The sequence below is a fragment of the Vigna unguiculata genome, chromosome 6 (assembly GCF_004118075.2).
Source record: "Vigna unguiculata cultivar IT97K-499-35 chromosome 6, ASM411807v1, whole genome shotgun sequence".
Lineage (NCBI taxonomy): Eukaryota > Viridiplantae > Streptophyta > Magnoliopsida > Fabales > Fabaceae > Vigna > Vigna unguiculata.
This window is the reverse complement of record NC_040284.1, coordinates 27,384,031-27,400,822: the sequence shown is the minus strand read 5'-3', so window position 1 is coordinate 27,400,822 and position 16,792 is coordinate 27,384,031. Positions and strand designations below refer to the sequence as shown.

The 16,792-nt window shown below is 29.4% G+C and overlaps 2 protein-coding genes across 3 annotated transcripts; one reads left to right on the top strand and one right to left on the bottom strand.

Annotated features, from left to right (window-relative positions):
* Positions 1–2,777: 2,777 nt before the first annotated feature.
* On the top strand, positions 2,778–5,625 carry LOC114187667 (WEB family protein At1g12150-like). 2 transcript variants are annotated; one of them, XM_028075975.1, is made up of 3 exons: positions 2,778–3,315; positions 3,468–3,652; positions 3,835–5,625. In XM_028075975.1, exons 2-3 carry the CDS (start codon positions 3,488–3,490, stop codon positions 5,404–5,406), a joined length of 1,737 nt encoding a protein of 578 aa, XP_027931776.1. In that variant the 5' UTR covers positions 2,778–3,315; positions 3,468–3,487; the 3' UTR covers positions 5,407–5,625. The 2 variants fall into 2 exon arrangements, with proteins under 2 accessions (XP_027931776.1, XP_027931775.1); XM_028075974.1 differs by lacking the exon at positions 2,778–3,315 and having other exon boundaries at positions 3,327–3,652.
* A 1,523-nt stretch (positions 5,626–7,148) lies between these two features.
* LOC114186529 (phosphatidylinositol/phosphatidylcholine transfer protein SFH1) lies at positions 7,149–11,010 on the bottom strand. Its single transcript, XM_028074455.1, has 11 exons — positions 10,710–11,010; positions 10,567–10,598; positions 9,833–9,916; positions 9,483–9,536; positions 9,192–9,269; positions 8,989–9,042; positions 8,814–8,873; positions 8,614–8,709; positions 8,390–8,491; positions 8,211–8,291; positions 7,149–7,805 (listed from the first exon to the last, which is right to left on the bottom strand). The coding sequence occupies exons 1-11, from the start codon at positions 10,765–10,767 to the stop codon at positions 7,512–7,514; spliced, it is 993 nt and encodes a 330-aa protein (XP_027930256.1). The 5' UTR covers positions 10,768–11,010; the 3' UTR covers positions 7,149–7,511.
* Between the last annotated feature and the right edge of the window lie 5,782 nt (positions 11,011–16,792).

The window sequence follows — 16,792 nt, the reverse complement described above, 5'->3', positions numbered from 1 at the left end:
ATAATATTTGAGTTAACATTGAAGCGGCGGAAATGTGTTAAACGGTATAAACAATTCAAATACTATCATAAAATGCGCTTGAAACATCAGATAAACTTAACAAAATTTGGTTAAAATGACTAAATTCACGCATTTTTAAAGATGGAGGATTAAATTGGTCAAAAGTTTTGAAGAGAAACTAATTTCAAATTTTACTAAAACTTGAATGACCAAAAATATATTTAACCCTTTCTTTAATTTTGGATTCAAATCAAAACACTCTTATTTGTTTTACTTTTTAGGGTTAAATATGTTTTTGGTCCTTCAAGTTTTAGCGAAATTTGGAATTAGTCCCTCATCAAAACTTTTGACCAATTTAGTCCTTCATCTTTCAAAATGCGTGAATTTAGTCCTTTTAACCAAATTTTGTTAAGTTTATTTGATATTTTAAGCGCATTTCATGATAGTATTTAAATTATTTACACTGTTTGACACATTTTTACTTCAATGTTAACTTAAATACTATCATGCAATGTGCTTGAAACGTCAGATAAACTTAACAAAATTTGGTTAAAAGGACTAAATTCACGTATTTTGAAAGATGAATGACTAAATTGGTATAAAGTTTTGATGAGGGACTAATTCCAAAATTCACTGAATTTTGAGGGACCAAAAACATATTTAACCCTACTTTTTATACATAAAAATATTTTTGTCATGTCTTTTTTATTATCTAACTTTACTTATAATGAAACCGAAAAACAAACATTCTATACATAATTCATACATTCTATACATAATACATAATTCATAATTGATATACATAATTCCATTCACAAATTGTTTAAGACAATTTGATTATATTTCTTTAAAACCTTAGTTATTCATAGTTCTAACTTCTAAGAAGTACATCTTCTGTTTATTGATGACAAAGATTATAATTGTTAGTTTTGTTTGGGGAGTTCGACTAATATTTCTTTTTTCTAAATAAAAAATAAGAGTAAGATAAGGTTTTCTTTTTGAAGTAATTTTCATTTAAACAATATGTTATTGTTTAAGCAAAAATTATGATAAAGCAATTATCTTTTTTAAAAAGATTTTCGATCAAATAAAAATTATATTACCGAAACGAAAATAAGTTTGAAACAACTTTCTTTTACCTCTGTGTTTCTTGGTTCAAATAACTAAGGCAAAATGATTTTTTTGACTAAACTAGAATTCTTGACAAAATCTACATTTTTTATGTTGTAGATTTACACTAAGTGACGTGTAAGTGTATGCGACATTTTATATGATAAAATTAACATATTTTAAATAAATAGATAAAAATTAAATCATGTTATTTTATTAATAATGTGAGATAATGTCTTCCAATGATGATAAGTAGTAAATCACTGAATGTAACATCATTATGATTATATGTTGTGGATGCAAATATATATATATGATATTGATGTGATGTGTTAAGTATCAATAGATATTATTCATATATATGCCACTAATTAAGTATAAGTTAAAGATGAGATATCTAACTTTTAATGGTATACAGTGAAATAAACAAATTAAGTTGATAGTTTAACTAGAAAATAATCTATACTATATTATAGTATTAAACTTCTAAAATTCTTACTAATATTAGATTTTATCTTCAAACATAATACTAGTCTTCATATATAAAATTTATCTAATTGATAAAAATGTTTGATATAAATATTTAATGTTATTTGAGACTATGATTATTATAATCATTTATAAAATAGTTATATCATACAATAATTTACACTTTTTTTACGATATTATTCTTTATATATATAGAGGAATAAATTAAAACTAAAAACTAATATACACGACTAAAATAAAATCTTTATAAATATTAAAAATAGTAAATATTTAGAAAAGGCAAAACATCACAAGATTGATAAATTAAGATAAATAAATATAAAATTGATTTTTATAATTTAAATTGTATAAGTAAGCATTGTTTAGCTAATTAAACTATATACCTTCATATTTATGTCTAAGTTAGCTTATTAAATCCACTAAAGTTGAATAAAGTTTTCAGTTTTAAGTGAAAAATTTGTTCTTTTTTCTTGTATTACGTTATTTCTAATTTTTATTTCTTTTTATCGGCAAGTTATTTCTAAATTAATGTATTTAAAGAAAAAGAATAAGGTCATTTCAATAAAATATATTGTTATATGCAAGATAACCTTTTACTGTTGCCTTCACATTATAATTCATTTTCCTTATAGTAGTAATTTAACATTCTTTTCTCAAGTCAAGACAATTTTTTTTAATTTTCAACGTAATTTTAAGTTAATTCTTTTTTATTTGACTTTTCTCTCCTCTAAAGTACACTAAATACACACTTTTTATAGGGTTTATAAAGCAGAAGAAAGAAAGGAGTTTAGAAAATTATAATGATAAAAATGTCCGCACCATTATTTAGATGCAGCAGACAGCAAAAAGAATATGGTCTGTCTGATTAATGTTCTGCACTTTCTTTCATTTGTGACGGAAATCAAAATTAAAATACTTTTGTTTATGTTTTATTTTTTATTTTCCCATTTATGTTATATTATATTTATTTTATCAACATATATTATATAGATATTTATTATTATCTAACTTCACTCATATTTGTTCTACTTTATTCCTTTAACTTAGACGTGCATAGGAAATGTTTGACAAAAATCTCTTCAACCCTTTGCAGCAATAAATGGGTAGTTATCACGATCAAATGACTAAATCCGTATATAGTTATTATAGTTGTATATAATGGATCCAGATCAGCAAGGTATACGCAAATTTCTGCCATATCCTACCTTTAGAACCCTAAAAGAAGGAATTGCAACCTCTGAATCGTGAACTGAGTTGAAAAGGGTTGACCCTTTGGTAAATTTTCCAACTCATATTTACTGTGAAATGTTATATCCATCATGGCTTCTTTGAATCTTCCTCATTTTCCGCTACTACAGAAAGAAAAAGGGTAATTTTTTGTATTGGATAAGCCTTTAGTTTTGAATCTTCCTTTCTGTCAGCACCACCACAAACTCCTATTCCCCTTGAGCCAAAATATAAGTTATATATAGCCAATTTACTCCAAACAAATTTAACCAGCCATATTTTAGGGCATTCCTTCTTTCAAAGGTCTCATCAGGAAGGTAAATAAAAGTTGGACTTAAAAGAACCAACGTTTTCATCTGGGTTCTTTTGAATTTCAACGCCTTCATTTTTCAAATTCATTATCTGCCTCATACCTGATCAAGTGCAAGAAGAACTCTCAGCCTCCACATCTGTTTCATTCTATCCTTTGTTGTAACATCAAACATTAAGGTAAGCATTTCATAACTTTATATGTAAGATGTTGTGCAATGATGTTGGTGAAGTTTGAAAGCATTAAAATACGTTGTTATTACAAAGCTTCGTGTAAAGAGATTTATCTGTGCATTGCTCGTTACTGTGTATCATCTGCTGCATGCATGCAGATACCTTTTGCAAGCACATAATGAGTTTCAGAGTTAGAGATCAAGAAAAGGAATCTGACTCTCCAAGAGAGGTTGGAGAGATTGACACAAGGGCTCCATTTCAATCTGTTAAAGCAGCAGTTAGTTTATTTGGTGAAGTAGCCGTGTCAAGGGACAAACGTTCTTTCAAGAGAAGATCATCAGAGGTAAACATCAAACATATTTTTTCCTTAAAAGAACAATTTAGGACAAGGACATCATCTATTTCAAAATGAATAGTTTATCTTTTAAGAAATCTTTAAGCTTCAACTCTTATTTAGATAGAAAACTGTTATTTAAGAAGTTATATTATACATGATATATGATTAGTAAATTGTGTGACTTGCAGAATGTGCTGGAAAAGGAGACTCAGCTTCTGTTGGCCCAAAGAGAATTAACCACCATAAAGAAAAAGCTGGATAGTTCTGAGGTCACAAAAGGAAAAGCACTTACAGAGCTTGATAAGGCCAATTTAACACTTCTAGAATTGACGAAGAAGCTCAACAGTGTGAGAGAATCAAAGCAAACAGCAATGGAGGCTGCTGAAGCTGTGAAGAATCAAGCCAAAGTACTTGAACAGGCATTATCCCAAAAAGCTATAGGATATGAAGCATGGAAACAAGAACTAGAGCATGCAAGAAAAGAGTACACAACAACAGTAAAAGAACTAGATGCTTCCAAGAAAGAACTCAATAAAATCAGGCAGGATTTTGACGCAGCTTTGGAGGCAAAACTAGCTGCATTCCAAACAGCGGGAGAGGCTCAGCGTTCTGCAAAATTGAACTCAGAAAAGCTCCAAGAACTCTCAAACCAAATTGCAACCATGAAAGAACAAATTCAACATCTGAAGGTTGCCTCATCACAAGCCCAAGATGGTCAGGCAAAGGCCTTGGAAGAAAGAGAAACACAGCTAAGTTTCTACAAAAATGCCAAGGAAGAAGCGCAGAATAAATTGATGGCTTTGAAGAAGGAGTGTGACCAGGAACTAACACAGGGTCTAGAGGCCAAACTTCATGCAACAAGTAAAGAGATTCTGGTTCTCCAAGAGCAGGTGAAACAGCAACATTCTTCAGAGATAGATTCAGTGAAAGTTATAACTTTGGAGATCGAAGAAGCCAAGAAAACACTTCAGGAAGTTGTGGAAGAGGAAACCTCCCTGAGAAACCTAGTGGATGTACTTAGGGCAGAGTTAGAACGAGTGAAGAAAGAGCAAGAGGATCTCACGGAGAAGGAACAGGCAGCAGAAGCCCTTACTGCTACCCTAACTGATGAACTACTGATTGGATCAGAAGAGATAAGGTCTGCGGCGGAAAGATCTGAAGACAGTGCTGAAGTAGAATTGAAGATCAAACAGCTTTCATTTGAGACAGAAGTTGCAAGAAGGGAAGAAGAAGAAATAAGAAGAAAAACTCAAGAGCTGAAGCTTGAGGCTGAAAAATCCAAAGCTGTGGCACAAGAATTGGAGAAGAAACTAGAGGCTTATATAAAACAGGCTGAGGAAGCCAGAGATGCAGAACAAAAAGCCATTGTGGCGATGAAGATGATGTCTGAAAGTGTCAACACTCATGACTCAGGCTCAGTTTTAGATGCTAATGGGAAGATTGTGTTGACAGTTGAGGAGTTTGCAGCACTGAGTGGGAAAATCAAGGAATCTGAAGACTTAATTGACAGAACAGAAACAGCATCCATGGCTCAGGTGGAAGCAATCAACATAAGAAAGAATGAAGTGAACAAAAAGGTGGAGGCAAACCTGAAAGCAATTGAGGAAATAAAGGCTGCAACAGACATGGCTCTCAAGAATGCAGAGATGGCAGATTCTGCAAAGGTTGTAGTTGAGAACGAGCTGAAGAAGTGGCGTATAGAAGAACAAAACTTGGAAAGCGCAGAAAATTCTCCAAGATCAATCTCTCTGCGTATTTAAAAGGGTCTATCATTTATCAGTATTCAGTAGCATTCACTGCCTTTGTTGCTTAATTTTTCTTGGGAATTGAAAAGCTCCTTGCACCACATGATCAATCATTTAGGCATCACAAACTCTCTCATTTAGCTTAAATGTAAATGTGAATTCTTATTGTCAAAGTTCTGGCTTCTTTAACTCCTAGACAACACAAAAATTTTCATGCTCTACATTCTTAGACAAAACCTCCTTCGGATGTAGCTGTTCTCTGGTGTTCATCGTTTACAAACAAACATGGTAATTCACGTGTCCAAAAAATAGGTAATAAAAAAGCATCTCAACATTATACTACACGAGATAATCGATTATCAACTTGTAATAGAGAAACAATCTCTTTTAACATAACAAAAATATTGTTACTTAACATCATATACTTTTTTTTGAAAAAACCTGCATAACTTATTGTATCATCTTTCTAACCAAAATTATAAACTTTCTTGTATAGATAAAATTGTAAATCACGCAATTATCTAATTCCTCTCAAATCAAATTATCATTTTTATAACAATAATTTATCAATAACTTCTTCGTATTACTTAATACAAAATACTCAGTTGAGAACAATTATATAGATTATACTAAATATTCATTATGCTCTTATATGATTTGAACCGTTAGTCAACATGCAAAAAGTTATAAAAGGTTAAAAATTACTTTTATTAATAATTAGTTTTCTTTTTCAAATTAAACAACTTCAGAATTTTGTTTCCACTTTATTTTTTTAACAAAAAACTTAATATTTATGTATTTCTTCTTCTTTTACTTATTTCTTCACCCTCTATCTCTTCCTGTCTACCAATAGAGGGTGGCAAACATTTTGGCAATTGAGGACGTTTTCATTGACAATTGTTTTTTTTTTTTATGTGCACAATATTTTATCTATTCATTACTTTCTCTTTATGTTACTCTCATGACGATTATTTTAGTCAAATGAGATTTGCAAGTGGCATTTTTGTTTCCTATGTAAAAGAAAATAAATGATGACAGAAGAAAAAAGTAACTACCAAAAGAAGACGAAAAAGTTGTGTGCTTTTTACTGTTCAACAATGAACCAAAGAGTATGGTGAAATTTTAACAGACATTTAAATGTGCTTAATGCAAAGAGGGCCCAGCTAGAACAGCGTAGCAGGGTAGGAACGTGGAAATTTTGCTACTGTCATAAAAATGCAGTAACTGTATATAAACTGACATAATGTATGAGTAATTTAAATAATAAATGAAACTTAAATCTGTGTTACATTAATAGTTTTGAAATAAAAATAATAAACATTAATTGTTTTGAAACAGAAATAATATAAGAATTGAGAACATTATTATTACATATTTTACCAATTGTACTGCATAACTTTCGAATATAAGATGACCTCAATAATGGCAATTACTATGACAACACATGTTACTATGACAATCTTTCTTTTTCTACTAAACTGTATTTGAAACTGAAACAGATACACCACTGTTAAATTTACCAGCAATTTCACTACTTATGTAAGTTCTAAGAGAAAATATATATCAGAGTTAATGAAAGAATTGAAGTTAAGGAAAGATATAGATGGTTTGAGATAGATACTACTTGAAAATTTGTACTGCATTAGATGTTGTTGGAAGAATGTTCTGTTCTCCATATAGGTGCAAATTGAATGTTTTTCCATTATACAGCTTTATGTAAATAAATTGGAAATGAGTAGGTACATTTTCCCACAAATATACACTATTTATCTATCTCCAAGTTCAGTACTTCGAACACAAACTGTTCTGTATTTTAATTGAAAAGGGAAATTGAAGATTAAAAATGCAAATATCTAGCTTTAGAAAAAACATGACGGGAAAGATCACATTTAATAACATTTCTTACTTGTTTTATGGCATAATGCAAATCTAGGACCCGCTTTATTCTTGCTACTACTTCCTAGATTTCTCAAGCTAACATAAACAAGGCTAACTAGTACTGCAGAATCCTGATGGTAGTGAAGAGGAAGAACCCTTGTACTATATTAGTTTGGTTCAAATGGTTAGTAGGACTGGTAAAAGACCACATGGCCAACATTGGCAACAGTATTCATCAATCTTCAGTCACAATCCCCATTGCTGATCTTAAACTTGTGTAGCTCAGACTCTAAAGTCTTGACAATCTCAGCTTTCTCAGCAGGAGGTTCAGGAAAATCTACATGGAATGATCCCTGCTTGATTGGTTCAACAACTTCATGGATTCTGGATTGTTCCTTTATGTGATTGTAGAGCTTCTGATGGAAAGGATGATCAAAGGAATAGCAATTTTCATTTCCACTTCCATTATCTGAATGTCTGGATGATCCAGAGCCTTCTCTTTTACAGAAATGTGGCAGCGATGCACAATCCATGATCTAGATGCGGGTTTTATTTGTTAATTTCCATTGAAAGATATAAAAGCAGACAACAAGTTATCAAGCATTTATTTATGACAAAAATAGGAACTACTCCACAAGCTTATTAATAAGGACTGAATAGAAAAGTAAAGAAATTTTCAGAATAAGATTGTATGCACTTGCACAGGAATGAACTGTGTTGTTCTGGCTACTGCTACCTTTTATAGAAAAACAGTGCAGAGATGCATATATGCCACAGAATCATTAATTTCTATGCTTGTAGATTTAAGCAGTGAATAGCATGCATGTGGTTGAAAGAAATACAGCAAAGATTCTCATCCATAGGCATGTGCTACTGTCTCTTATCTGTGGATAAAATTTCCAATTTAGCATCTCTACGACAAATAAAAACAACCACTTTACCTTCAACAGTTCATCTCGTCCACAACCCGGCAAGACTTGAACTTTTCTTCTTGTTCTCTCTTGCAGAAGTGGCTTCACAACCTGCCAATGCAAAGTGTTAAGCATTATCCCTAGGTGCACAACTTAAACCAGCATAATGAACAAAAGTATCACACAGAAAACAAAGTCACAAGGAATACCTTCCAACAGGCTGAAAATATGTATGGGGCATTTACAATGTAATAAGTATTTGTTTTCTCAGGGTAGTTCAGATCATCGATGGATGATATTATTGTTAACAACTGCATCAGCATGAAAGACAACTCAGCGATATAGGAAGACTCTTGAAATTTTGTATGCATTTTGATGTACCTTGATTTGTATTCATTTTGATGACCAGGTAGATGTATGAATTAGAAAGTACCTTGATCTGATTCAGGGCTGATAACTTCAGACCAGTCATATCCAAAACTTTTATACATGTGGTAATAGGCTTCCCATGCTTCTTTGATGCAGAAGGCTACAAGCATATACGGGTCAAAACAAACAAAAGGGCAGAAGCTAAATTAGCAGCTTAACAAAAAAATTAAGAATGTAAGAGGACTTCAAAGTGAAAATGCTCACCAATATTACACGATCACGATATTCGTTAATTTGAATATGAGACTGCACATAATAATGGACCTGCAAGCATACAAGCACGCAAAACTAGTGTTAGAAGAGATAAGAACACAAGACTTTTAAGATGAAGAAATAGATAGTGCCCCAAAGTTCAAACATAGCCATTGAAAATGCTTACTGATGCTTTGTCAAATGTGCTAAGCCCAACACCAATTGCAAAGACAGGAAGACCCTGAAAAGTATGGAAGGAAGAACAAGCATTACAATTGCCAAGATGTGATATAACAAGCAAGTTAGATAATCTTGATTAATGACAATAAAAATGTAATCAAGCACAACTAAGATGATATGTACTGAGATAAGATTGTGTTTGAAGAGCACCTCTCTTGAGTAACCTGACAAACCTACAAGTTGTGAATCACGAATGCCTCGGTATAAATCAGTAGGAATTATGGGTTTCTGAAAAAATGAAACAGCTTCCAGACTTAAGAACTAAGAACTCATAGTCTTGTGCAATCAGTACACATTTTAATCAGATTTTGCCAATAAATACATAAAGGGACCCCACGAGAATATCTCTCAATTACAGACAAAACTCCAAACTAAAAAATATGAACTGCCAAAAGAATGTCTAAACAATAATATACAAGGATGGGTGGAATCTAGACTTACCGATAATATGTTGTCAATCTCATTTTGCACTCTCCAATTTAAACAATCGATTATCTGAAAAGTAATACAGGCATTTAAAACTAAGTTAAATGGATGACATAGTCAATTTCCAACAATAAACCAATATAGCTAAATATCCATTACAGCACCGCCACAACGCTATAACATGGCTTTTCTGACCCCTCCACCATGGAGAATTTGTAAAGGGAGACCCACTTTGGTGGAGCCATATGCCACAACAGCATGTGTATATAGCAGAATTTGGGCCTTCTGACAGCCGTATTTATCTTTGCATTAAACACATTTGCAAAACATTCAATAAAACAACACTTCCTCTGCACATGTCTTACCATTTTATGTGCCTTGGTAACGTTCCACTCCCTAGCTTTTAGGAATCGAATTAAGGTTTCCGTGACACATCCTTGATGAACATTCTGCAAAAAAAAAAAAAACAGCAAATAAATTCCAAAAGGGGAGATAGAGTGCTTTTCTAGTGAAAAACACTTGTCCTTAAGCAGTTTCAATGAGTTGCCAAGAGATCACCAGATTTCACCAAACTCAAACTAGAATAGGTAGATAATCGCACGCAATTGATTGAATTAGCAGCAATCCAGAAATAGAAAGATCTTATATGTAAGCACACTTAAACAATAGGAGGTGTGAAACACAAGAAATGATTGTCCCCTTTAACCAAACTAACATTGAGTTTTGAAGAGAAACACAGAAGTACGACATTGATTGACCTACATACTTGAAATCAGATCTCATCCCCCTCCCCCTTTTTTTAGCTGAATCATCACTACCCCAGAAAAGTCTTAAACAGGAGAGGAAGAGGAATGTAGAAGAGCCAATTAGTCAACAGCATCCATGAAACACACAGAATTTCAGGGTTCCAAAGACCACAGTTAACAAAATCCATTGAAGCACCACATGCAATTTATACAGGTCAGACACAAAAAAGAGAGAGAGCGAGATCAGGGTCACCTCGCAGATGTTGAAAGCAAACAGACATCCAAGAAGCAAAAACAGAAGACAAAAAATAGAATGTTAAAATCATATGGGAATGAGTAACCAAAATGGTCACCTGAAAAGTTCTCAGCAGTGGCTCCTCCTCAACTAGAAAGAAACAATTCAACAAAAGGAAGAAAGAAAAGAAAAAGGGGTGAGAGAGAAAAAAACAAACAGACAAAGATGAAAAAGAAAGAGAAGATGTGATAAAGGTAAGACCTTGATCCATGAGAGCTTGGAGCTTCTTGAGGGCATCCTCAGAAACAACAAGGCCCATTTTTTTGTGTTGGTGAGAGAATGAAGAAAAGCAAAAACCCCAGAAGAGGAGAAGAGAGAAGAAAAATGAGTATTTTTTTGTTTGGTAGTTTTTGTAGCTTTAGCTTCACTCACTCACTATCTAGAGTGTTTGCATTGCTTGACTGTTACAGATACAGTACTGCACACCAAAGTTTGATGTTATATGCAGTCATTCCACTTAATGTATTGTACAGTAAGTGAGTCAGAGGTAGATAGTTACACAGATAGATATACTCAAGATTCAATCAACCATGCCATTAACCCCTCTCTCTCTCTCTCTCTCACACACAAACACAGCTTGTATTAATTTTAACCATTGCCTTTGCATCTGTGATTATTTGGTTGGATGTCTTTTTCAATATTACAATATTGTTTTTATAAAATTTATCATAATTGTTTTTCATTCTCAGTCATTAAAAATATAAACTAACTTTCTGTTACGGTCTCTATTTTTTCCTTAGTTTAAATCATATTAATCAATCGTAAATGTAAGAATATAACTAGTAATACATGATTAAGATTGTCTTCAAACTTGAAATATAATAATAAATAAATAAATTTAAAAAAATGGAGGGAATATCTTTCGTACTTTTGTCAAAACTACTTTTTCATAATTTTTTTACTATTTAAATTAAACCAATGCAATACTTCTAGCTTACTAGAGTTAATTTTGTAGAAGACTGTTTAAGTGGGTTTGTATTAAGAAAAATATAATCAATTCAAAATAAAAATATGTATAATTAGTTTTTACTACAATTAGAAAATTCTGGAATGTGTTGTTCTTTTAAAAGAAAATGTGTTAAAAAAGTAATTACATCCTAACAACTTATTTCAGTTTCTCAAAGAGAACAATTGTATTTCATTTAGAATATATAAATAACAAATAACTAATGTTTTTATAATTAAAGTTATCAACATAGTAAAAAGAAAGGGGTACTTTGAAAAAGGAAAACCATTTTGATTTAACAGTTTCTGTATCTTATTTTATTTAATCTGTGATTTTCCGTTCTCCTCTGACGTTAAAGCCATTGAACACTTATATTTCCGAAAATATAATTTTAGTTTAATCCTCCATTTAGAATTTCTTTTATTTTTTATTTATTCTAACATGTTTATTTAAGCTACTATTAAAAATATTTAATAAATCAATTAACCTGTAAAAAATATTAAAAATATAAAATCATTTAATCACCTCCTCGTCTTGGTTTGTGTGATGCTGATATAGGCATGACAGAGATCTGAGCCGTTCATTGCTCTGGTCCCGGTCTGTTCGATCCATTCTCCACCGACTGTTTTAAATTTGACTTTTGCAAAGGTGATAATAATAAATAATTAAAATTTTAACTATTTAAAGTTTTAATAGGTTGTTTTCTTACTCATTTTATCATGCCCTTTATGGAATCAAATCTAACTATTATATTTTTCATGAAGGAAAAAAAAATAGAATATACTCCCAGCATGGATCCCCTAATCATGAAGTTCCTATAATAGGTTAGATGAATGTTGGAACCTTAAATTTTATGGTTCTCATTTTTCTATTTTTTTTTATATATATAAGGTTAATGGTCAGCTAAAAAATAAAAATTAATAAACAATGTTTTATTTCTTTAAGGTTTTTATATTAAAAAAAACCTAAGAAAATACTATCAAACAAGGAATCAAAACACTTTTTTTTTCATTTTGTATGATTTGTACTGCACCAAAATGATTTTTACTGCATCACCTGTTATGCTAAGCAATTATAATTCATTGGTTGGAATGTATGGAGATATATGAGAATGTCATGAAACTTGTTGGTAAAACTACAAATGTATTATGATAAATATAGATATAATTGGAGATGAACTAGTTTTTATAAATCTTATAAAAATTGTTTTAGTTCTACAATTATAATAATATCAATACTTATTCACTTAAGATATTAATAATTCATTGGTTGTAATATTCAAAATTATTTATTTTTATCTATTTCCTTTGAACCAAACATAGCATTAGCAAATAGGTGGTAGAATGGTGAAAAATGACTAATAAAGTAAAGAAAAAAAGTTGATAAGATCGAAGAAATTACCTTGAGATTTTACATTTGGTGGCATGGGCTTGAAATGGCCCAACATTTGAATGTCCCATCAATTGAAAGGGCATGGTGAAAACATGCAACATGTTCTTGAAGTTTTAAACATATTCCATGGTGTTTTCCTCTATAGTCAACTTAGACTCTTTGAAAGTCTTTATCTGTGATTCTACTGAAATGGTAAAAATACTATTTTCTGAAGGTAGAATCGTGAATATTGGTACGCATCAAATGGTTTCAAATGTGGAGGATTTGTCGGAAAGCATAGGATAGGACCCCAATTGTGGAGGTCACACTCACATAAGATGCCGAATTTACATCAAAATATGAAAAATTATAAAATTTTAGGTTTAATTGATAGATGATATCTATTTTTATTTTTTATTTTGATATGTTAGTTTGGTATTCACTTGTAAAAATGTGTTAATTGAGTCTCAATTTTTGAAAAAATACCTCAATTAGGTCATTTTTAGCAAAAAATTATTAACATCGTTTAACAATATTGCTATTTAAAATGACTTACAAACTTAAGTATTGATACTTATATTAAAATTTAGTAGTAAAAGTCATGAATTAAGTTAACAATTTTAGTAATTTTTGTCTGAAAATGATCTTATTAAGACATTTTTTAAAAGTTAAAACTAGGTTGATAGATTTTTAATAATGCGTATCAAACTGACACATCTAAACAAAAGTGAGTATCATCCGAGTAATTAAACCAAATTTTTATAACATCAACCAACTTAAAGGAAGAATGGAACTATATTTTAAAAGAGGCTATGAACGGTTTATTATCAAATTATGAATGTAAATACATATGGAAGGATGCACTTTTTATCTAAAGAGAAAGTTGCACTGGATGGAACTAATCTCACATAAATACCAAGCACCACCACGTACCATGATAACTCTACGAAATGCAGCTTTTACTTTTCACAAAGGATCTTACCAAAAGCAATTCATATTTCTTTTTATTAAGATCACGTTTGAAGTTCATAAAAAATGTATATTAACAAAAGTTTTAATAAAACAAAAAAGTCCCTTAAATAAAATAAAAAACATAATATGAAACTTTACCTTTCAAAGTGTCATCCTTTCATCTTATTAACATGAATGGGCCCCATTAGTCCAATGTATTTGATTGCTTTTGATGTTGAAGGTCAAAACGTTAGAAATGCTTAAAGATTAGTTTTTGTTTTGATTTGACATTAAACAAAAAACTATACAATTTGGTTTTAAAAATTTTATTCAACTCAACCTAAATTAGTTCAGTTAAAATATATTAGTTGATTTTGGTTATTAGGTTTAAGTGGAAACATACATGTTTAAAAAAATTATAAATTATGTTAAAATTACTATATTTATTCATTTTTAATATTTGTGACCAAAATGTATCAAAGTTTCGGATAAATATAAATTTCAATTTTTTATCAAAGTTCATATATAAAAAAATAGTTAACCTTATTATTAATAAGATTTTATACAATTAAACACTTGAAATTGAGATATTTCTCACATATGAAAAACATAAACAATAAATAAAATATTAAAAAGGATAAAAACAAAATCTATGTCTTAAAAATTATTTGATTTAAATACATTATTGGAAGAAAAATGCACAGGTGTAATCAAAGCTGTAATAAGAAGAAAAAAATAGTAATCTAAATGAATGTAAATATTGAACTACAAATTAAGATAGGTAATGAAAAAGTGTTTGATAAAAAAAGAGAAAATAATAATTTTTCAAATGAAATGAAATGAAACTAAAGACAAGATAAGTTTGTTAAGTTACATATTATACTACGAGTGTTTTAATAATTTAAAATGGTAACATAAGAGCGAAAACGAGTATGGAGATGAGATGAAAAAGTTATATATATATATATATATATATATATATATATATATATATATATATATATATATATATATATATATATATATATATATATATATATATTCGTATGATCCTTACACTCAATTTAAAGAACGAGACATTACTCATTCATATACCTATAATTAACTATAATTAATGAAGGTAAAAGTTTTCCATCAAAACATTATTCATAAGAACAAGTTCAACAAAAATCCAAAGAAACAAATCTATTTTCCATCCTTACATTTAAGAATCAAACATGTGTCATGTTTTATAGACTTGTTTAGTTGGCTGATATGTATTTTTTTGAAAAGAAAAAGGAAAATATATTACTTGCTTTGTTAGCTGATCTAAAAATTTGTTTACATATTAAAAGTTTAGATAGGTGTAACTTACCTAAACAAGCTAATCATCATTTAATAGTCAACGAGAAAACTATTATGTAAGACAAATTATAAATCATCATAGTTGAAATAATTTATCGTGGAACATTAATGAAACTAAATAGGTTTGACTTTATAAGAATTTTCTAATAACGGTTAATAACATATAAATTTGTTTTTAAGATCCCATCTTAATTTCATTCATAATAACTCGTTTAATTAATTGTATATTTTACAATCAAACCAATAAACACTATTTTTTTAAGTTTACATAATTTTTTATGAGAGTAACATTTCAACACTAAAAATAACAAATAAATATTTGGGTTTAATATATATATATATATATATATATATAATTAACAAAAATATTATTTATGTTTACTTAAATAAGTTAAACATTTTAGATTTAAAGAGTATTTGAATAATTTCATTCCAAATTTTATTCAACTTGGGTGTATCCCTAGTCTAGGCTCATAGCTGGTTTGTCAAGCCTACGCACATATTTTGACTAAGTTCAATTAGTCAAACGTCATTATTTGACAACTAAATTATTTAATGTTTTATCTTTTTTCAAAACAACATAAAGTAATTGATATCTCTTAAAAACGTACAATTTAACATATATAAATATCAATATTAGTAAATATTTAAATAATTGTAAATATTTATATAATATACTAAGATGTGTTCTTATAAGATTTTTAAAAGATTGGAAATATACAAAAAAGTCATAATAATAAAAACTTTAAATAACTCCTGAGACTACCTAGTTTGTTGGTATAATGAGGTTAGTTAGTTACCTAGAAGTTTAGCAATAACTTTAGAATATTAGTTGGGTTAATTTAATAACACAAAAAATGATTACGTTTCTCTACAAATTAAATTACCTGTAGTTACATACTTATTTTTCATAGTATCTGGCTTGTTGGTAATATTTTATATAAAAAAATAAATTATGCTAAAATTTTTTAGTTTTGTACAAATCTCTATTTTATTTATAGAAACTATGTTGTCATTCCTCTTTATATTACATATATGTCCATTTAACTTTTAAAACATTATGCTTTCGAATAAATATTCTCAATAAGAAAACTCATTATAATAAAAAAAAAATAGAGGTGTAAGTGTATTTAAAAGAATCTCAGAAATATCTTACTCTTTTTAATAAAACTATATTAATTCTCTATGAGATTTTTGTCAAATTTCTCACACTTTTCTCTTTATACTACTATACTACTATTTGATTTTTTTTTTAAACATTACTAATAATTTTTATTAATTATATGGACAGCCTATAGTTAAAAAAACACGCCTTACATTGTGCTCCTTTAAAAAGTTATTATTAAAGGTAAATAATGTAATCTCACAAAATCTAGGTGTGAGAACTTGTAATTTTAAATATCATACTTTTTTAATCAAAACGCAAATAAAATAGTGTGATTGATTGGACTTTATCATATTGTAATATGTTTCGAGTTTTTTCTTACAAAATCATATGAAACAATGTGGAACCCATTGAACCCGAGTTTTAAAAAAGCAGAATAATCTCTTATTTTATAAAGTTGAAAATATAAACTAATTTGGTTCCAAATTAAACTAATTAGTAGTTTTTATTCATTTTTAAAGACAAACACAATAGTTTTTTTTTTTTTTTAATTCAGTCATGCAAGAC